The sequence below is a fragment of the Brachionichthys hirsutus genome, unplaced genomic scaffold, assembly GCF_040956055.1.
Source record: "Brachionichthys hirsutus isolate HB-005 unplaced genomic scaffold, CSIRO-AGI_Bhir_v1 contig_637, whole genome shotgun sequence".
Taxonomy (NCBI): domain Eukaryota; kingdom Metazoa; phylum Chordata; class Actinopteri; order Lophiiformes; family Brachionichthyidae; genus Brachionichthys; species Brachionichthys hirsutus.
In genome coordinates this window covers 31,521-54,225 of record NW_027180606.1, presented here as the reverse complement: position 1 = coordinate 54,225, position 22,705 = coordinate 31,521, and the positions used below count along the sequence as shown (strand labels likewise).

At 46.3% G+C, this 22,705-nt stretch overlaps 1 protein-coding gene across 1 annotated transcript in view; it reads left to right on the top strand.

Annotated features, from left to right (window-relative positions):
* Nucleotides 1-351: 351 nt before the first annotated feature.
* Nucleotides 352-22,705, top strand: part of LOC137916171 (fibrinogen C domain-containing protein 1-like) — a gene marked incomplete at both ends in the record, with an annotated part of 41,680 nt that continues 19,326 nt past the window's right edge. Inside the window, 2 exons of the mRNA XM_068759252.1 lie at nt 352-443; nt 18,310-18,393. Coding sequence (XP_068615353.1) covers nt 352-443; nt 18,310-18,393 — 176 coding nt within the window. The remainder of the gene's footprint in view (nt 444-18,309; nt 18,394-22,705) is intronic.

Sequence of the window (22,705 nt, the reverse complement as noted above, 5' to 3'; positions counted from 1 at the left end):
TATTGAGGATTTTTTTTATGGAGTAAAAGGACTGCGCCCCCCGCGCTCAGGACCGGATGGATTCTTTGGGTTTTTTCGTGATTCTTCTCTAATTCAGACGCATTTGAGAGTCAAGGTGCAAACACCGGAGCCCGTGCGCGCTCATTTGTATTCCTTGTAATTGGGATAAGGACCAGATAATACGCGGTTGGAATTTCGGTGCGTAATTTTTAGAGGTGCGCGCGGCTGCTGAGCCGCAGAAGTAGTTGAGCCACCTTTCCTTCCTCCCTCCCGTTTAACAGCCTGTTTTCCAGTGGAATAAACTGAATCGCGGGTGAAGACTTGAGAAGAGCGGCTTATTTCTGGAATCAGAGGCGCAGATTCTCCGTAGGGTGGTGAATGACCAATGGGGAATCATGAATACCGCTTCTGAACTCGAAGATGGGACTCGGCATAAAAACCAGGTATGTTCATCCACCTCCACGCGCGCTGCGGGGGTTTGGGGGGGGGGGGAGTGGCACGGCTGCTTGGCGCAACGACCCCTCCGGGTTTAGCGGTCTGGGATCGGGGCGCCGCGCACCGCGGAGGAGCCGCAGAGCTTCACTTCTGCAGTTCACGCCATCCCCACGGCCACTTCTGCTGCGCGTGGCACAACGCGTCACTGCGTTAGTTAGGAGAATGTAAAATATCCCACAGGTAATTTAACGTGTTGGGCGACAGTTCGGGGGGCACCTCACCCGAATATCCACCCTCCCCGTGTGCGGTTGGGCTGTATTTGGAATGGCTCCGGACGCGCAGACGTTTTTTAATGGCCTTTTGACGCACCGGAGCGCTTTAGACAAACTCTCCCACTCGGATGAACGGAGGCAAGAGCGGACGTGCACGGTGGTGCAGTCGGGCAAAGCGCACATCGGGGAACAGGCAGCAAGGTCAGGAGACGGTTATTGACAGCCAATGAGGAACGGCGCTCCTCCAGGATCCACGCAATTAGGTTTCGGCGCGCCCGCAGAGGAGATTGACGCATCATGGGAACACCGCGCGTGATTTACCTTTCCACGCTCCACACGCCACACGAGGTTAAAGTGTTCTGCCACACGTCACTGAAAACAATCCGAAGGCGCTGACGTGAGAAGTTCACGGGAGGAGCCGGTGACGTGGGCTGGGCTGTGATCGTTTACCTCTTCGAGCAGCGAGCAGGGAAGGTAACACGTTCGCTGCCCAATCGTGTCTCTCGCCGCTTCCACTTCATTAAATACAAAAATAGCTGATTCTAATTAAGAACAAAACGTGCGTGAACAAAACGTGCGTGAACAAAACGTGCGCGTGCTGTCATTCAGAAAGTGGCCAGGTGGCAGTCACAAGCGGCACCTCTCTATAAGGTATTATCGATCAACCCAAGCAGTGATTGATTATATATTACACTACAGCTGGCTGATCATCCTTTAGCTCCAGAGGCGGGGCTAAGAGCCTATCACCTCCTGTTTTATTGCTGCTTTGCCTCCTTTACCTCCACCCGAAAGGTCACCCTAATGTGAGAATGTAGTTTGATGCTTGTGTTTCTCGAGGGGACAAACCTCCCCCCCTCCCCCCACGGGGCTCGTGGAGCTGTGAAAGTGGTGAGTGAACTCAGATAAGAGAGAGAGAGCCGCTTGCTCAGAGTCACAGGACGTTGGATGAGGTCATCCATCCATCCGTCCAACCATCCATCAGAGGCCCCTCCACGTTTTTATTGTACATCACACTCAGATGCACTGCCAGCCTCTCTCTCTCTCTCTCTCTCCCTCCCTCCTCCCCTCCCTCAGCAGGAACTCCATTGTTGGTCATTCCAGGCCCGGTTGGGAGTGATGGGTTAATAGAGATGTCTTCTGGGCTCTGTTTGTGTTGTCGTTCCAGAACCGGGCCCATGATTCTGCTGGTGACTCCTGATATATCTGATTAGTTGCTGTCGGTGTTCTGTAACAGACTGAGGTCATTAAGAGTCAAAGGAAGCTTCAAGTGCAGCCTTGAAATCTCAGATAAAAGCTATATATGTTCTTCTTCTGTGCATTAAAAGAAGAGATGGAAAAACGGATGTCGTGGCTTCCGGTCGGATGCGAGGACGCGGCGGGAAACCTCACACACAAAGGGTTGACAGGCAGGCCGAGACAGGAAGCTGCCGGCCATTAGCGGTAATGTGAGAAACATTTGTTCCTGCTTTAGATATTTCACCTCTTTGCTCCAAGATTGCTTTGTAAAAATGCAATTCCAGACAAGAAAGACAATAAACAAAGGTGGTGATATTGTAAAAACAAACAAATAAACAAACAAACACCAATATTGATTTTCTGCAGTGCTCTCCAGCTCTTTTTTGTTTTTCGGTTGGAGCTGATTTCATGCCATCATAGCGGAATTAGCCATGAAGTGTGAGTAACCTGATTTTCATCTCACTTATACACTTATTTCATATGTATATATGTATATGTACACACACACACACAGACACACACACAAGTCTGCTGAATCCCGCCGGGGATGCCTGCCCGAGTAATCAATAACCACTCCAAACTTTCCAAAGCTGTAAAATGACTGTATGAGCAGAATACCAGAATACCACTTCACACACACACCCACACACACACACACACACACACACACTGCACCAAACATGCTCACTCATGGAGGATTTGTTGAATTTTATCGGCCAGGATTCACTTTTGAACACAAACAGATCAAAGTCACGTCAAGTTAGCAAATCACTGATCAATAAATAGAGACATTTAGAGATGCATCTTGACAGCAAACACACACACACACACACACACATTGGAGGACCACTTATCAGTAACTCGCTCCACAGCGACTCAAATCAGAATTTATATCAGTGTTGCCTGACAGCCTTGACACATACACGCACACACACACACACACACACACACACAGACGACCGCACACAGACTGGACACACTCCCCTTAAACGCGCCTCGCTCCCAAAATTTGGTAAGTGTTGTGCATCAGGCGGAAAACGTCTCGGCCGCCCTTCATGCACGAGGCTTCCTTCATATCGGTAATTAGAGCTGAAGGGCTGTTTTACTTTCCGAGGACAAGCCGTATACCTTCAGGTAGAACGTTCCACAGCCTGCAAATGTCGTTCCAAACATTCATCGAGTCCCACTTCAAATCACAACAGACAACAACAAACACCTTTTGTCTCGCCCCCGAGCGCTTCATGTCGTTTCTAAATCCGACCGCAGGCCTGCATGTGGAACATCGTCCAGAATCACATAGAATAATTGAGTTTTGTCAACTTTCAAGTTGAAAAAATGTGCAATTTTAACACTTTTGCTTTATTAAGTAAGATATTAAATGCATTTGGATCTACCAACACGGCTCTGCGGTATTTGAATGTAATTATGGCGCTCAAAAGTGGTTTTATGTTTGTCAGCGATAGCTGCACAGCGTGACTCAATGCTAGCATGCAGATTTATCAGGTTTTTGCACCAGTGCGATAAAAACACACAAAATACACAAAAAACACAAAATAATTTTATTTTGTTGTTTTTCTTCCCAAACGAATCGTCTTTGTCGTTCGAGCGGGTGAAACGGGTGAGTTCAAAAATAAACGTCTGACTCATTCCTCAGTCCTTCTAACAATAAGATCTGTTAAACTTGCGTCATGATGCGCCCGCTTTGCTCATGAGAGACTTTTCACACCAAGTCGAGGCTCAGCTTCAAACTATAGCTAAACGCTGCGTGTCAATGTGCAGCTCGATCAGCACCGCCAGATGTGGGCCAGCTGGTTTTGTGGGCAACCTTGTCAAACTAATGAACCTGCCGGAGTCGGATGGAGGTATAGGAGGCGGTGTGGACTGCAGCAGAGCAAAGTGGAGAGAGTTCTTTGGTTCACCGGGTCTGTGATTTCCCCGCGGAGGGTCCTACTATGGAGGAGGTGCAGCTCTAACAACCTCAGCTTCTGTTTCCTCCGCCCCGGTCTGGGGCGGCATCGAAAAGCTTTAGCTTTCAGGTCCCCGGAAAGGTCTTCACGCCCACCTCTTTGTGGGGTAAGTGTCGCACCCGGTGGCTAACCTGTACCGTAAGCGCTCAGGGTTTAAATTTCGAGCTGTGCCCAACGCTTGTGACGTGAGGTTGTTGTTGGCTTCAAGCTCCACAGATAGCAGGCATCCATCTCAGAGGAGGGGCTGCTTAAATTGGGCCACGTCTGTCTTTGTGCTAAAAGGTGCTCTGATATATTTATAGCCTTTTATCCATCCATGGTTCATTTCAAACTCCACTATGGGGGGTGAGATGGGAGGGACCGTTACTGGATTCATTACCAAACGCAATCCCTCGGCTTGCTGCTGCAGCCAGATGGAGATATCGCCGGGCAACACACGTGAACAGCGACCACGTGAAACCAAAAGACCGATCTTCAGCCAGAGGTTTTAAATGACAGCAGCAAATGAAGAAGCCAAGAGTAACGTGGAGTACAGTAGAACGGACCCAGGGTGGCGAAGCATGAATCACGGCAGGTAACAGATGAGCGCTGAGCAGCGTCAGGATCGCTGGGGGCTCTTGTTCCCACTGCAGGATGACGCAGCCGGAATCCAGCAAACTCCCACATAGCGGAGTACCGGAGAGGCGCCGTCAGATCAGCCACACATCTGTATTTATACACACAGGATGACAACATATCATCCTGTTGTAATATCACATTTTATTACCTCCGACAGGGAGGTTATGTTTTTTTCCCGCCGTTTATCTGTCTGTCTATCTGTTTGTCTGACTTTTAGCAAGATAACTAAAAAAATTGAAACAGAGATCAGAGATCAAAAGTATCTCAACGTAAACGCGCGCGCCTCTTACACTACTTCACTCTGGAAGACTGTAATGTGCAACTCATCATTCACTTCTCTGCTAAATCCGTCATTAAATATGCATCGGAGATCGCCTGTGAGAGGCGGATGAGAGGTGTGCAGATGGAGGAGAAGGAGTGGGCTGGAAATCAGGTAGAGTGGTGGAGTGAGGGATGAGAGAGGGAGAGCGTTGCAGAGTTCAGTCATCGCCAGGGACAACCGGCTCGGTCCAGATGGGGCTCTATCTGCAGGCAGCTTTGGGAAGAGTCTAATTTCCTTGCAGTGATTTCATTCTGAAAGAGCGCTGAGCGCTGCATTTCTGAGGTCAAACCTCCCGCAACAAGGTGCACTTCTCCCCCCCCCCCCCCCCCCCCGCCCCACATCCAGAGGACAGCAAGGGTCCCTTTCATGGAGGGCTAACGCGTCTCCTTTAAACTATACAGCAGGACAGTAAATAATAAGGGAATTCATGGCACACATTTTCTGAATAATTTACAATCGATGTAGAATTTTAATCCAGTAATCAATCCGCTCCGGTCGAAGGATATGGAGCAGGAGCATCCCTGCGGAGGGGGACTCGGCATAGGAGGGAGGAGGATGAGGATGCAGTTTTATCAACATTTAAACACACAATCTCAGCAAAGACTGCAGAAACACAGAGGCCAGCCCTATTGTTAGCCTACATAACAGCATCATTACAGACCGGCCTGCTTTAGCTGATTTAGGGTTAATAGCGGCATTTATTGTCCAAAAGGGGGACGGTGGAAGGATTATTGTTGTCCCAATGAAGGAATATTTTTGGTCTGATGCCACTTTGAACATTTTTAGGGGTTTAGATTCACTTTGCTTCTCATAAACCAAACATAATGTGTGAATCAATGAGAAAAGCTCATTCCCTCCATGGCCATACCGGCCATCCAATGAATGGCCGTCCCTCGCGGTCAGGAAGCGGTTCCCCCTGGTGTGCGACGGCACGTTTACCCAGCTGACAGAAATAAATAAAAAATATTGGTGTTTATGTCTGTCAGGAGAACAAAGAGAAGAAAACATCAGGAAGGCGGTGAGGTGACCAGAAAAAAAATCAATCACGGCGAGGAGAGCTTGATGAGGGAGGTGGGAACAAAGAGATGAATTTATTGCAGCTGTCCTATTAAACAGTTCAGACAAACCCATGGTTAATATATTAACAGAGATTTCTACCAACATCCATGATTTATTTATCATCAAAGATTCAATCGGGCAAGCTGTGTGCCGTTATTCATACGTGCTGTGTGAAAGTGGCACATTTTAATAAATGAGGGATTGTAGGAGTCGCTGCCACGGCGTGTTGTTCTCCCAAAATCCTCATCTTAAATTATTCAAATGGTAAATCCATCAAAAAACTGGGAGATGGATTGATGTTAAAAAAGCCCCCCCCCCTCTCCTTTGGCTCGTATAGCTGAATTTATTAAATCTCCAGGAACATTTTTCACTCTTGTCGTATCAAAAAAACAACAAAGAAACAACAACAACAGACGTCACAATTGTGGGAAGCGAACGCGCGACAGTCGGCCAGTGTCTTTCATGTTTTCTGCATGTTTGAACTTCCAGCATCTCAATCCAGGGCTGTTCCTACAGCTTCAATTTATATTATTTGGGTTGTCTTGTTTCCGCACCTTTCGGCGAGACCTGAGTCTCGATGAGATTGGATATGGAAATGTGAAGCGATTCAGGCCAGCAGTTTCTGCTGACGCTGTGGAACTTGGCAGCACGGAGAACAGGGAATATTCCGTGGAGGGGAAAACGCTGCTGCACGCGGACGCCTCAGACGCAGACTCGTTTTAATGCTTGTGCTTCAGATATGAAAGGAAGTGGATAATGAGCTTCTTCCTCCACCTGATTACGGTCCATCGTATCAACGGCACGGTGAAAAGCAAAGAGGCACCGGAGACTCCGGCGAGGCTGAGATATCAGAAGGTCGAATTGAACTCGTTAATTGATTTCAGTCAGCCATTGGTTGAATTCTCTTTTACTTTACATCCTCGGTTCATGTAACCAGATCACACCAGACAAATCGAGACAGGTATTCCCTTTACAAGACTGCCTCACCCTCTTTTCTCTCTTTCTATCACCCCCTGTCTTTATCTCCAGCTGCCACCAACAATAATAGCCCAAAGGTAACATGATCGTGTTCACCTCGGCGTTGCGACAGAAGTTATTCTGGTATGTGACAACCCTCCACAGACTGGTCCAATCCCAAATCCCCCTAAACCCTTCCCATTTGTTCCCACTCCTCCTTTGTCTATTTTTTTTTTAGAACCAGAAGACTTTCATGTTTTTAAAGGACGCCTGAGCAAACCAGGAATGGGATCCGATTTCCATCAGGAAAGAATTCTGCCTCCAAACTGCTGCAGAACCCGACTGTCGAAATGTCTGAGATAATTATCCTAACTATAACTGAGTTACTGACGGCGTGATGAGTGGCGTCCCACAGATAGAGGGTTCAGCCGCTCCCCCTCACAAGTCATGAAGAGAAAACAAGGGTCAGAAAGAGGAACCGGGACAGGGCCTTTGTCAAAAATCTGCTAACTCAAGTCCTCCTCAGAGATTTTCAGGCTATTGGATGAAGTTTGTAAGACGAAGGAGTAAAAGACGGATCAGAGATTTGTGACAAGCAAGCAGCACTCGTCACATAATCATCGGCACAATCTCAAAAATTCTTTCGAAAGACGTCTTTAATGAATCCTTCTCGCGTGTTCTCGCTCTCTCTCTCTCTCTCTCTCTCGGTCGCTCTGACTCGGGGAACAGAATCTGGCGGGCTCCTCACAGCAGTCGATGATGAGCCGGCATAAGAAATCAATCGGACTTAGAGTATTTCTGCGGCCCCTCAGCTCGCATTGATTTATTGCAAATGTGTTGAAGATGAATAGAAAAACTCTTAGGACTGCAGGGAAGGGCGGAGAGAGGGAGTGGACGTAAGAGCGATAGAAGATGGGCTGCCGACAGGCTTGGGATGAGGGGGAGGAGCAAGCAACGAGGCGGGATCTTGATCGGCTGACCTTTGCTTTGATAGGCTAGGGGTCACGCCGCTGTCTGTCACTGGGCAGAGAACATGATGATGGCGACTTTATGAGGCGGCGATGTGTTGGCTGTGTCCCGCGGTTTTTTTCCGAAACAGGTCATGACAGCTCCTGTCAGTCTGCAGCAGGACGGGTCAAAGGTCACGGAAACAGCGGCGGCGTAGAATCCTGGCGGACGCAATCGGCGAGCTAACCCGATAAAAATACACTCAATCGCTCCGCGGCTTTTTTGCCGGAAACTTTCCAATCTGATGTAAACAGAAAATTCAGTATCTTTTACATAAACATCTGCTTGTTTCTTAATTAAATTATTGCTTCATTAAAACTGGAAGTGTCTCCTAATTTCGTTTTTCCACGTTGCCGATTTGAGTCGGTTTCCAAACTTGTCCTGCCGTCGCTACTCAATTACGGCCCAAAGAAATTTCAGGGCTCTGGAGGAAAGCCTCGCCGGTAAATTTAGGTTTTCTCTTCCAATGCATCTCGAGAATGAAAGGCTCCATTCATCCCCGTTGGCGACGGTCGGCCGAGAGGCGGATGCAGACGGATGAAGAGCTCGGTGGTGACCCGGTGTATTTATATTACTCGCCCACTTTTAGAGACACCAAAAGGGGGCTGTTGGAGATGAGGATTAAAGTGGATTACAGCAACTGGACAGCACAGCTGAGAGAATGACATCTTATGTTGATGTCATGGCTTCCATAAAACACGAGTGGTAAAATATGTCGCCTCAGCAGGGCGGCGCCGGTCGGCTTCTCTGAAGGGGTTAAAGAGGAGATTAGAGCGATAATGTTGGTCTGCTAATCCGGCAGCACTCTCAGAAGAAGAAGACGGGGCACAAGAGGGGTCAGCCATCACCATGGCAACAGATTATTCATCACCATGGCAACAGATTATTCTGCAATAATTATCTGCCATATGTGCCTTTGTCAGAATTAGAGGTTGGCTGCGAGATGGGTCAGAGGTCAAACGCTGATCAGAGCCTCCGGTGCCGTCAGAGTGGAGTTCAGCTCGCTCCGTCGCATCTGTCACACGAGACGCCGCCTCGCAAGCCGCACGCCGCTTCAATCAGACACCCGAGAGGTCCGACGCCACCAGACGCGTCCACTCCGTCGCAGCGACTCGCATTAAATGTCACGCCACGCTGCGCAGATTGAGCTCTCAACAGCCTTTTCCTCCATCGTATATCTTCCAAAATGAGTATGTGGAAATGAATTAAATGGATTTATGATTTCAATCAGAATACTAAGCTTCCCGAATTGACTTTTTTTTATTTATTTTTTTGCCTGAGTAGTGGGGGAAAGAAAATGACTGTGTGAGGAGAGTGCACAAATGTGAGCTGACACGGGCTCAGGAGGGAGGGGGGGGGGAAATGAAAAACTTTTGTGGTTTGTTCAGCCGACCAAGCCTTCCATTAGGAGTCCAGACGGTTTAACTCAATCCTGCAGCTCTCCCGCGGGAGTTATGCAGTTCACACTAGCACCCTGGGAAAAGCAGCAACAAGGTGCAAAGTGGCTTATCCGTTATAGTGGATCATTTATTGAATGACTCGAGGCCACGTGGGAAAACTCATTTGGAGCAAGATGGCTCTCGATGGATCTTTACTTTCCCGTAAAGCACAGAACTATCCTTCAAAATCACGCCGCATTTAATTATTTGGGCTGTAGTCTACTGCGTGATATCAAGGATTATAACAGTTTTTTTTCCCACCTTAATTTTAGGATTTCTTCAACAAAACACCCCTCGAGTCACGGACAGCAATCTTTATTCAAACCGCATCTCTGCATCGAGCCGTGGATTTGGGTGTGAAGCAGCCTGGAGATCCCCCGGGAAGCCAGGAACGTGACAGCTTAGCCGGTTTTTAAAACACATGACGATACCTGGGGCTTATTACTGCAAGCTGTCAGAGTGTGTGAGCTGCACGGTGACGCTGTTCTCCTCTGATCAAATTTGTCATGTCATGGCAGGACGGAGGAACTGCCGACACGTTTCAGAGCGAGCCAGGATGCGTTCCGACAAGCTACTTCCATTTAGACACCAATTAAGCTCCATCCATTACTTGTATCTACGGTCAATTAGAATGTCACCCGTCACTATTAGGAGACTCTCCGAGCCCTCTGGCATTCTGGGAAAAATAATTACATTCTTTCTGCATCATAATTACTGCCTTAAAAGTGTCTCCTTCGAACACTAACAAATGAAGCTCTTGCCCCCCCCCCCCCCCCCCCCCCCCAGCCCCCAGCCTCTGCCCAAGTTCTGCCTCTCTCATCTCTCGCCCGTTGTCTCCCGAGACGCTAAGGAAGTGGTTTTAATCTGGTAACTCCAGAGGAATCCTCAGCACCGGACCGCATTAATTAAGTTCTTATGTGCGTTCCGTTAAATGTTTTCCGAGCCCGCCCAGCGTAAACATGTTTACCAGCGACTGGTCACTTCTTTGCAGCTTCTGATTGCAACGTAGCGCACGGATTAGCACGAGTTATGAGAAATGAAGTGATTAGTGGACATTAACCAAATGCAATTTTACGCGCTGATGAGTTTTATTACTTCCTGATTTCCTATTTGCAACGTTCGTCAACTCTATACACACAAGTAAATCGAACCGCTGTGATCTCTAGAGGAGCCGGCATGCGCTTGTCCACATGTGTGACGATGAGCAATTATTCAATCCACGTTTTAGCTGAAGTTGAGCTGATTAATTTCCACGACTGACTTCGACGTTGCCTTCATCCGGGTGTTTCGTCGGCACCTCGCTGCTTTTAGGAGTAAAAAGGACAGCATGCTGTGACATTTCCTTTGTTAAATAGCCAGACTGTGTCCTACGCTTTCACCCTCACATTTGCCAGCTCCTGAATTTCGAGGATTCAGGGCTTTTTTTAACCTGTGATCTAAGATTTTCAGAATAAAGCACGCCTCTGTTTTATTTATCTTTGTAGCACTTCCCTTATGTGACCAGCTAACGCTCTCATAGCACTTTTATTGGTTAAAAAGGCTCTTTTTGCTGTGTTACAACGAAAAATTCAATTAATTTGCCACCATTATGTATAACCGCTTTGAAAACGTATGATGTTACACATTCAAGACTGTTGGAAGGTGATCATTTTCCCATGTGAAGTATTGACGGAAGCAGTGTGGCATTAGCATGTGATGAGTAAATACGAATTTAAAACATCCAGGAGACAGCGCTCTGGATCGAGAGGCCACGTTTCCCATCCCACAAACCTTCCGTTCTGAATGCGCTGCGCTTCATTGGCCGACGCTTCTAAAGGGTTATTTTGCAGAGGAATTTAAAGTGTTCCTCTTACACTGAAGGTCCTCATGAGGAAATCGCTTTTGCATTTAAGAGTAGTGTTACTAGCAGGAGTAGAGGCTCACTGAGGCCGTCAGGCAGAAGAGGAGCTCCAGCGTTGACTTTGAGTGACAGGAAGCCGTGCTTGACTTAGTTTTTATTCCATTCTCCTTGAATAATCTCAAGGTCAGAATTGAAACAACAGGCTGCACAGGCCATAAAGAGGCTTTTTTTTGTTTGTTTAAGAAACCCGGGAGCCCAAAAGGCCGACATTTAAAATGACAGCAAAGGCATCACGACCTGTCGACCTCCCCTCGGGGAGAGGAAGACGCAGCTCTTACCACCCGATAGCCTCAACGACAGCTTTTAGTCAAGCATTGTCGCGCATGCACACACACACTAATGCAAGACACTTGCAACTTTTCACATAAATGAAGCACTGCACACAAACACACACACACGGACACACACACAATCTAGCTGTTGGAGCAGGGAAGTGAGCATCATATTTGTCTTGCGTCATCAGCATCTCGTTGCCAAGGTCACAGACAGGATGTGGGGTATTCACTCCATACAAGTGTACAAAAAGAGATTGATGGACACACACATCACAACTGCTCTAACAGTTGTGATGTGTGTGTGTGTGATCGTGATGGAGCACTTAACTGTGCTTACAATTGCAATCAGGACTCTAAGTGGCTTGCAATTTCAAAAAGAGAAAATGAAGTGGGAAGGAGGCAGAAAGAGAAGTGAGGCTGTGAAGTTATCATGAGAACGTTTGCAGTGATTCCTGACAAGGTAAAATGATAGCATGCTAATCCCCGCCATGCTAATTCACACAGTAATGACTTATACAAAAGATAACTGTGTGTGTGTGTGTTGAAGCGACATCAGCGTTCGGCCGTTTGCGGCCCCTCGCGGTGCAATAAGAACGTTTTTGCTGTCACACAAGTGCAGCTTTTGCAATTACAAATCCTCATTAGCATACATTTGTGTCTGATTTGTGTGCGTGCACGCTGATGCATGCTTGCAGTCACACTCGAATCCTCCCCACTTGGCCTACATCTCGCACATTAAAGTTTGATTTGAAGTCAAGACGAGTCAAATTTATTTGCATAGCGCCATATCGTATTCGATAACTCAACGGGCGAAGGCGAGGCGGCAACTGTTCCTGGCGTAGTTAGAGAAGCGTCCACAAAGCGATAAGGAAAAAAAGAGAATTTAAATCCTCCTCTTCAGTTATTTGAGCAAAGCAGAACCTGCAGCTGCATAAGAAGCACCTGGAAGACGAATGCAGCTGCAGATGCTCGGATGTCCACTATGCTTGGAGGCCTGCCATGATGCCATCCCATAATGATTGAACACCAGCTGACAAAGGGCCACGGGCCACATCGTTCCCAGATCGCCGTGTCCCAGGAGAAGCAAGGCAACAATATTTGCCATAACGCCCGTGCGAAATTGAAAGCCCTCTTTCAATCTTCGTTTTCACTTCACGCTCTCGAAGCCGGCGTTCTGACCTCACGGTGATTGTGCTCTCTATAATGGCGGCGATGTATTTCTGCATTCCGCTGCGTGCATGCGCCTCAGGGACGGCGTGTGACAGACTCGTTCCCGGTGCGCGGCCAGTTGTGCTTTGAGCTCCAAGGACAAGCGGCGGCGGGTGGAGCGGGTGATTTGTCTCTTAGGATTGAACTCATCTCCCCGGTCTCCCGCAGGCCTCGCCTCCCTCTTCCTTCACCGCACGCTGTCTTATTTTGAAGGTGAAAAGCGTTTATCTGGCTCTTTGCCTGCGTCAGTTTGAGCTGTACTTTGTCGTATTCAAACGGTTCGCGCTGCACTTGAGGAAACACTCGAAGATTCCACAATTTGGTACAAAATGAGATTGAATTATTTTTTTGATATTGCGGCAAAAAGTCATGAATATTTGCCACCGTTTTAAAAATCATATGTTTTACTGTGCTTGCAATAATCCATGGGTTTCCATGACGCCACCTGGAAGAGCAGGCGTAAAAGAGGAACTATTGAATTTTGGAGTAAATCCCAGTGAAGAAATTGATTCTTGATTTCTTCACTCTTTAACTTTGCAAGAACTTTGGGGCCCTTTTTCAAACCCAAAAAGTTAGCAGCAGTTATCCATGAAATATTTATTATAGGTCAGCATCGGGGATGGAAAAGGGTGATTTTGGGAGGGATTTGTCTGCCGGACCAGGAAAGGCTGACTCCTCTGGAACAGGAGTTTCCTTATACTGAAAGAGATTGATGGATAGAAGCTGTCTGGGATTCCATGGTGAAATAATCTAAATAAAAGTGTTTGGATACACTATACTATTAAATGTGGGTATCATCATGGCAAAGTACCATTAAGTATTGATGCTTGTAACACCCAACTTTAATGACAGTCAGGTTTCCATTTAAATATGCAAAAAGAATTTAATGGAGCCAATGCCATAATACTGAGTATCTTATTTGCAAATACAGATAAAAGCTATTCTCAAAGAAAAGAAACCAACACTAATTTCATTGTTACTCCTCTAACTGCAGAACAACAGAACTGAGATGACCAGTCCCTGCATATCATTTCTTGGTTTTAAGATGATTTAACAGAAACACAGAATTCTGCATTCAAACTAAGCAAGCTAAGATTGATCACAGTTTTGCAACGTCTGCTTTCATTCTGGTGTGTTTAGATGCGTTTGATGGTTTTCTCGTGCCAGAGGGCATTTTCAATGAGGTGTATTGAAGGAATATTCTGTTTACAGCACCAAAGCAAAAACGCTGATTATACCGAACTAAAAAAAAATCCTAAAACCACCCACAGACAGCTTCTCCTTTTCATCAGTGTGTAGCCAGAAGAAATTCAACTGAGAAGGAAACATGAGAATGATTTGGACAGAAGGAATGAAGGCGAGCTCAGTAATGGATCTGTCACTATAGGATGTCTCGTCTTGTACCGGCCAGTCACTATCAAGAATCCCACAAAGAGTCTTTCTAATGTAGCTGCTAAATGTGTACCAGTGGCCCAGTAACCCCAAAAAGTACCCAGCGCCACTCCGGCTATCAACTGTAAAGAGAATAGTCCCTTTGAACCTGTAAAAGCTGTTATACCACCGTCACATCCACAGTGAAAAGTGTCCTCTAAAACACCCAGACCCAAATCTCTGTGTCCCACTTATCCCACAACGTGACAATCCTGTGTATTCTGGGATAGAATACACACTAGAAACAGGGGTTGGCAATAAGGCCACAAAATGCCTGTAATTCTATTTTACAGTAATAATAATTATGTTTTAATGCAGGATGAAGATGCTGAGGTTCTCCTTGGGAGTGACCAGGTTGGATAGTATTAGAAATGAGACAATAAGAGGGACAGTGAAGGTTAGATGTTTTGGAGACAAGGTCAGAGAGACCAGACTTCGGTGGTTTGGACATGTCCAGAGGAGAGACAGGGACTATATCGGTAGAAGGATGCTGAGGATGGAACTGTCAGGGAACAGGGCCAGAGGTCGACCCAGGAGAAGAGACATGGACGTAGTGAGGGAGGACATGGGAGTGGCTGGTGTCGGGGAGGACGATGCAAAGGACAGGGTGAAGTGGAGAAGTTTTGCGTAGTCAATTCTATGAAGACATTTATAATAGCCAAACAATCAGGTTGACTTTGTTTCCTTCAGCAACTGCTGTAAGTTTGCCAGAGGCGTGAAATGATACAGAATTAAAAAAGTGCATGTATTGAGGATAAATCTTTTTTAGTAGAAAGTTGGACTTTTGGGATTGTTATAATAATTTCTGAAATGATTCTGGATACAGTTTTTGCACCCTTGACATAGTATTGCAGTCTGTTCTAGTCCTAGTCTCCTCTCTTAGCAGTCTGCATGTCCCCTTATGATCAGTAAACCCATGGTTGAATATATGCAAAGCCTCTACCGCTCTGTCGTCTTAGAGATCCGTAGGTTTAAACACACCTTGCTTAAGTCTATACTGAACACACACACACACACACACATCCGTGCTGTGGTGTGCTGGGGCAGCAGACTGAGGGTATCTAGTGCCATCCTGTTTGCTGTGGTGTGCTGGGGCAGCAGACTGAGGGTATCTAGTCTCCTAGTCTACTAATGCACTATGTGCATACTATCAGTTTCATATTGCTGTGTCTTGTTGACTGGAGCAATGTTGCTGATAGAATTTCGCTCTGGGATTAATAAATTATTCTGATCTAGAAATGCAGCGAAAGAGAGCAAACATATTCCAAGAACAACACATTCAGACAAACCACATAAGCTTAGAGCAGATTTTTTTTGCCTTGAGGACTTGAAGACGTCCTCCGCTCATTCAAAAAGGTCCCACGCACACATACCTTCATACCCACAGAAGGTCTGATCCCTCGCTCTCCTCTCAGGCGTATCGCATCAGACGGGATTCGAACCAATGAAAAACCCCAAGTATTCTATTAAGGGTAAATCCTCTCAACTTGTGGAGCCAGATTAGGACTGGATAAACACTGCCGAGCAGTTACGCCCACAAGGGGACTAATGCCAGGAAGAAGCCTGGTGACGATTGGCACGTCAGTCCAGTGTGTGTCTGTGTGGACAACCCCGGAGAGGGGATGAACAAATTAGAAACTAGGATACGTGCTTCTTCCTGCAAAGGGAAGACTCAGCTGCAACACACAACCTTTGTTCATCCAGTGTCTCGGTGTACTTCTACCCTTTGGCCTCTTTGCAACAAAGCAGAACAAATACCTGTGAACTTAAAGGGACCTACTTTTAGTCACCTTTCACCATCCTAATTCTTCCCAGCTTGTGTTACTGCGTGGTTGACCTCAGCTTCATGACTGTAGAGTCTGTTTATTCAGTGCGGCGGCTCTGTCGCTCCTCTGTGTACTCCTAGCGCATACAGCTGCAGTGTTTTAGGGAGAACAGACATGGATTTCTATCGCTGACCCTAAGGCTGCTCATTGGAATTCAGCAAAGCCCTCCCGAATCTCCCTCCATCTCTCTCACCCGCCCCTGCTTTTAATTTTTTTTTCTCCCTCGCTGTCTTACTCGTTGCAATGACCATCATAGCAATGACTGTGTGAGCTGCGTGCACACACATTTGCAGATGCCAGCCGTCCAGAACGACAGAAAATGTGGATGCAGTATTTTCTAAACCTGCTGTATTTTTGACACTAACAGTCAACATAAAGCTATTAAGCCTCTTTAAACCTGAATTTTTGTGTTATGGCCTGTGCAGCTCCACATAAAAAATGCTCCAATGAACTCATTCTAGCTGCTTGCCGGCCCCAAATGGCTGTCAGAACAAAAAAAAAAGGCTAACGAGGAGAAAAAACACGCAATTCAAGGCTAATTTAGTTCTAACATTGTTAGAGACCAAAACATGGTAAAAAAAAAAAAGAGACTAAGTGTTTATCTCATCTGGTGGAGTTCAAGTCAATTTCAATTTATGTGACCTTTAATCAGAACACAAAAGTCATCAGAGCCACTGTCTCTAAGCCGTCCATCATGGCTGTCCTTACCACTGTCTTGTGGACCTTTCCCTTCATCCTTGCTGACTCTCTCCCATCACAGAGCACACCTGATACTTTCCTCCACCCATTCCAGCCTGCCTGCACATGATTCTTCACTTCCTTTCCACATTCTCCATCAGAGTGCACTGTTGACCCGAGTTACTTGAAGTCATCTACCTTCTTTCTCTGTCATTCCTCACCATTGAAAGAACTACGATGCTAAAATAAAGCTAATACTGATGATATAAACAGCACCAGGTTCAATATAATCTACAATATCAAAAAGACTAAAGTTAGTTAGTAACATGTATTAATGGAACATGAACATTTAGCGATGGAGAGGGAGCGGAAAGGAGAAAGCTGTAACTTTGGTTTGGTGTTTTTGTGCCCCGTAGTGTCCACAATTAAATGAGCGCAGCTTTAAAGAATTGAGTTTTCCTTCACGTCATAAAATGTAAATATCATCTCGAGTCTGAGAGACGCTACAATTCATCACAGCAGCGATGCATTAATTGCTCGCGCTTGCTGCTATTCTGTAGGCAGATTTGTGTTTGTGCGTGCGCTTTTGAATCTGCCGTTGTCGTCCAAGGCTAATTGAGCAATTCCACAGTGGGAGCGCCCCTGTTAAAGGTCATGGAACGCCATTCCTGCATGTTCCCCGTCGAAGCTAGAAGTGTTCCCGTTCACACGCAGGCACAAAACGGACGTGTTCTCCAGCACACGTTGTTGAGATAGCGCCTACAAGCGCCCACGTTGGCCTGCATATGTAAATGCTTTCTATTCCACACATGCTGTCCCCACTTAGTCAAGGAAAAGCTCTTTCAGTCTTTCAGTTCTTTTGGAGTGGGAGGAATCTCACCGAGGATGCTGCAGACTCTAGGAAGACGTACAGAGCCTATCATAAAGTATTGAATCCACTGATACCTCTGAGATGTGCACGTACTTGTTAAGATGTGTTTATGTCGGTGTGTAGCTATGTGTGTGTGGGTGAGGTGGTTGTAGTTTATCAGCGACAGCGTGATTCATCTCGAAACTATAACGTCTTTTCTGGTTGGAGGGTTTGCTTTAGAAAATGTGCTTTGCCGATACTTTTCTACAATTCTTGAAAGAGGGAGCTAGCGCAATCCGGGCGTGAAGGGGGGGGGGCGAGGAAACAGCAACCGTGGCGTTTTTGAGTCCTGTTCCTTCTAGCGGGAACAGCCAGCTGCTAGTCAGAGCTAACCAGCCATATGCAGCTGCTGTCAGAATCTCCATGTCCACCCTTGGAAACACGGAGTCCACTGGAGCTTAGACAGTCCGTCCTCAGTGTTACCTGTGTTGAAGGCTCTGGTTCTGGTTGGGCCAGAGTCCTGCTGTTTCGGGAACGCCCTAACCGACATGATACTGACATCATCAGCTGGTGACCTTACAATGCTAAGGATGATTTCAAACAATAAAGGGTACCATTTTCCACCAATCTGGAAAAACTGGCCAATTAAAACCAGCGTTGATGCGTTGCGTGAAAGTATTTTCACACTTAAGTTGACCCCGCACAGATCCAAAATCCTCGCCTCATGCACGCCCGCCGGTTTGTGCGCATGTGCTTGCATGCTTTATTGCACATGTGACTCGAGCAAACGCCAACACTGGTGGCCCTTATGTGTTTGTCCCATGCAGACGTTCTGTGAGTGTGTGCCCAGCCCCTCCCAGCTCAAACACCGCTGGTCAGACTCAGAACCCGCCAGGGAGACCCCGGCCAAGGTAAGACCCTGTCGCTGCATTGCATCGAATACATAAACAGGCAAACAGATGCATGTGGGTTACATCAGAATGATGTAAATCCGGACCTATTGGAATTTAAACTAAATTAGATTCCACAATTGTGTTCATCAATCTTTTCACAATTTGTAGCCGAGATCGGTAAAAAATCAGTAAAAAAGATGTTTCCCTCTATCAGCTTGTTCAGTCTAAAAATCCCTCTTTAGTTGGTGTTTAGCTTGACAAATTGATTTGTTGATTGAACTCTCAATGAGTTTGATTTCCCTGGAACACTGTCAAACTGCATATTGAAGGTTGGTGCAGGTCCCGGCAAACATCGAGGAGTACATAAACAGATGGAACTGATTGAAACTGACAGGAATGAAGCAGTTTATTGCTTCATTTATGCCTGTATATTCCATCACACCTTCCCTCTGCCAGAAACATGCAACACTTTCATTGGAAACTCGCTCACCGTGGTGAGGATTACTGTGATTTTCATCACAATCTTGCCTTCTCATTGCTTTGGTGACGGCAGTGTGAGGGATTATTGCACATTAAGCGTCATGTTTTGCCATCAAGCCACATCGATGGCACAGCCTCACCTCAAGCACTGAAACACACAGGAATTAGACGGGATTAAGCCCTGCAGATTAAGCCGTGCAGATCCTCTGAACTGAGCGCAGTGATCATGAGCCCGATTTCATGGCAGAATTTGGGAAGCTATGTGTTGAAAATTGGTGCAAAGCTGCAGGCGAATGAACCAGAGATTAAAAATAGGTGTGAATCCCTCCAGGCTTGCTATGTGCACCCTAATCAGCACTTAAAGTCGTTTGTGCCTTTATGTACATTGACTGGGCAGCATTAATGTGCAACTCATCCTGCACACATTTGTGTTGTTGAAAAGGCGGAAGAGGCAAAGTGAGTGACAGAGACAGAAAGAGGATGCACAACTTCTCCTGGTCTCCTCTTTGGCTAATGAGCAGATAAGACCTTCCCTCTGAGAAGCGCCTGCCAACGCATCGGCGAGGGAGACCAACGTTTTCATTGAGAGGAATCCTCTATCATTATTTGCCTCTCCCATCTGCTCATCGGGGGATCTCCCGTCCTGCTCCTCAAATCCCACGCTTGTGGAATGAGCTGAGTGAGATAGGACAATCTGAAAGGTGGCCACTAATCACGGAGCGAGCTCCTGCTGTGTTATTAAGCGACAAGGATGAACGTGCGCCTCACCGTCGGCCTATCGGAGGCCGTCGTACGTCTCCTCCACGTTAAGTTAACAGTCAGTATGCTAGCGATGAATATTTACTGCAGTATAGATGACGGCTGCCACTGATGTCTCGGCCCCGCTGGCGATGGAGCTCAGTGAAGCTGTTCTAATGTTGCACTGCAGCCATTTTGCAGCATGAGGCCATTATACACATTATACACAGCACAGGCACTCACAGCTGAGCCCACTCAATCACTCAGCTGCACCTACACTCAGACATACAAACTGTTTGACATGCAAAGTGAGATTTCATAGCGCACTTCAAAGTCTACATGGTGAATTAAAACAAAGTGAGTGGAAAAAAAAAAAAATCTATTCTCCCCTGGAGCTGTTTCCTGTGATGATGTGTCCTGGTGCAGAAACGCAAAGATGTGAACCTTCTGACAAAGCCGTGCAAGCTTTTGTTTTTTAACGTGCAATATGTACCTGCCTATTGCAAAAAAATAAAAAATTAAATGGTAGTAATGCCTGTGGGTAAATTAATTATGCATGCTTGTGCATCATGAATCCACATAATATTATTGTATGTTGTGTTGTCTTGTGTCTGCTGCAATTAAATCATTTGGTATAAAGCCCTGAAGGCTTATATGCCTGTGGTAATAAAACAACACAAATTCCAATAATCACCAAAACAAATGTTCAAAAACAAAAAGGGGGGAAGAGTGGGAATGCCAAAAGTAGATGAGAAGAGGATAAAGAAAAATATGCAGGGAGGGGAGATGGGGAACAGGTGAGAACTGAACACAGGTGAAATCAATACACAATCTAAAGGGAAGAAAAAAAAAAAACATGGAGGGAAAAGACACTTTCAAAATAAAACAGGAAATAGACTGGCCCATGACAAGCGTCACAAATCAAACACAAACAAATCTATATGTTAGTGTATGTATGATAAATTAAACTGATTTTAAATATAGCCTCTTTGCAGATTGCGTGGCGCATCAGAACCAAAGTCTGGCTTTACAGAAGCTGAAAATGCAGAAGTACACATTGGCACAGCTCTTGGGAAACTGTGTTGGGTTCTACTCCCTGGCTGAAAACAATTATCCATGAATTTTTTTATGTTCGATTTTTGTGTGTGTGTGTGTTATGCTCGGGGGAATCCAGCGGGGAACTCACAAGCCTCAGCAAAATTTGGCTCCAGGCCCAAAATCTGTCCACCAATGATGTGAGGTTGTGAATGAAGCCGGGGGCTAACAAATGGGGCCCCGAGTGAGCAAAACAATCGGCTCCCACGTGGACCCCCCCTTTGTGTGCATCCGCTTGGACTCATAATTAGAGGAGCAGAGGGCTCGTTGTCTGTCGAAAATGATCCTTAGATATCAAATAAGCCCACTTTGGGTCGACAGACAAACTGAGTGTGGGTTATTCCCATCCTAAGTCACAGTCGGACCCCCATATGGCCTGGCTGTCATCAGACACAGCCTTTGTTTTTTAATGCCTTCTGCCTAAACGCTTGCACAACGGATGGGACTATTTCCTGGACAACAGAACTGATTTTCCTCACATTAAAGGAACCATAAACCTCTCCCGTTAAACAGACCATTAGCTGTCTATTAGTGTAATTCACTGTGCTTGTGCAGCTCATTTACATATTAATGAGCTTGCACTCACACATACACACTCCCACACACCTACAAACAGACACTAAAGGCACGCTCACACACACCTGCCCACATATTCTCACTGAGGGAAGATCTCCCAGTGTTGATACGAAGCACAAGCGATCAGTCGCTGATTCAGTTGGAGGGAGCTATGGAGGAGGAGCCAGGCATCGTTAATCAGGCATTGCCGGCCCATATTGCTCTCTCCTAGCCATTGGTCTCTCGACTTCAGTGGAAAAATGGATCCGGATCATAAAGGGCCTTCACGCGGGCCTTTTATGGTCTAGTTAATGGAGACTTTGCTACTGGTTGATGTCTGCCCTTTTCCTCTAAGAGCATTGTACTCTCTGTTCATTCATTTACATTTCTATTGGCTGTCTGAGTCTCCTTTGCTTTTCCTTCTCTTCCTGGCTACCGTTCTATTCACTTTTTTATTGTTTTCCTTCCCGTCTCAGAGACGGAAAGATAGAGCATTGGTGCCTTGATGTTTTTGTGTGTGATGCCCATATCCCAGAAGTGTCTCTGGTCTGCATCCTCCCACTAATGCACGGTCAGCGCTCTGATGATGGACTGGACAGAAACGGTCTGTTCTTTGTTTTTTTTAAAAGTTGTGATTAGTTAGACCTTGAGTTGTGCCAGATGTTTCATGAATAGAACATTTTGAGAGATGCTTATTTTGGCATTGTGTTTGAGTTCTATTGAAAGAACTGAAAGGAGGAAGGTCAAATACACGGTCCATGTCTCATCCCCTCGTGACAAAGAGATCAGTCTAGGTTTTATTAACCGTGTGTTCTCTCACATGGACGGAACATGATAACACAGCAGACATCCTGGAGCCCAGAGCGCGGGGGGGGGGGGGGGGGGGGACAGCGATCTCGCCAAGGTCTCATGATAAAGGTATTCACTTACAAAGGCTGCCTGAGTTATTAAATTATTACATATGAGAGTTGAAATACATTGATCACGCTCATGTGGCGCAGCTGAGGCTTGAATTTCGATCGATTTCAGTCAGAATCCTCTTCATTTTTGTCGCGTGATTAATCAAAGCCATGTGTTTTAGAAAGTGGGCTGTGACATGGTGAAATAATTCTGGATAAATGAATGGGTGCATGTGTAAATGTCCATATTACCGAAACAAAGGGGATTGATGGACAGACGGAATGGGTTGTTCTAGTTAGTCCACCGGCTTTTAGTCACAGTGAGTGCGGCTGTCGGCTCGAATTCTACTTCCCCACAATGCTGGAACCCACAGATATAAGCAAAACGACAGAAGTAAAGGAACAGTTGAGAAGAGAGCGATTGCAATCTTCAAGAAGTCTGGCATTTGCAGGAATCTGCATTATGTGGCTGCATAAAGCAGTCATTTTGACAGATGGGAATACGACTGCGCCGCTGAGCTCGTGGCTTTCAAACGAGCTCCCAGCAATGGCTGAAGGTCATC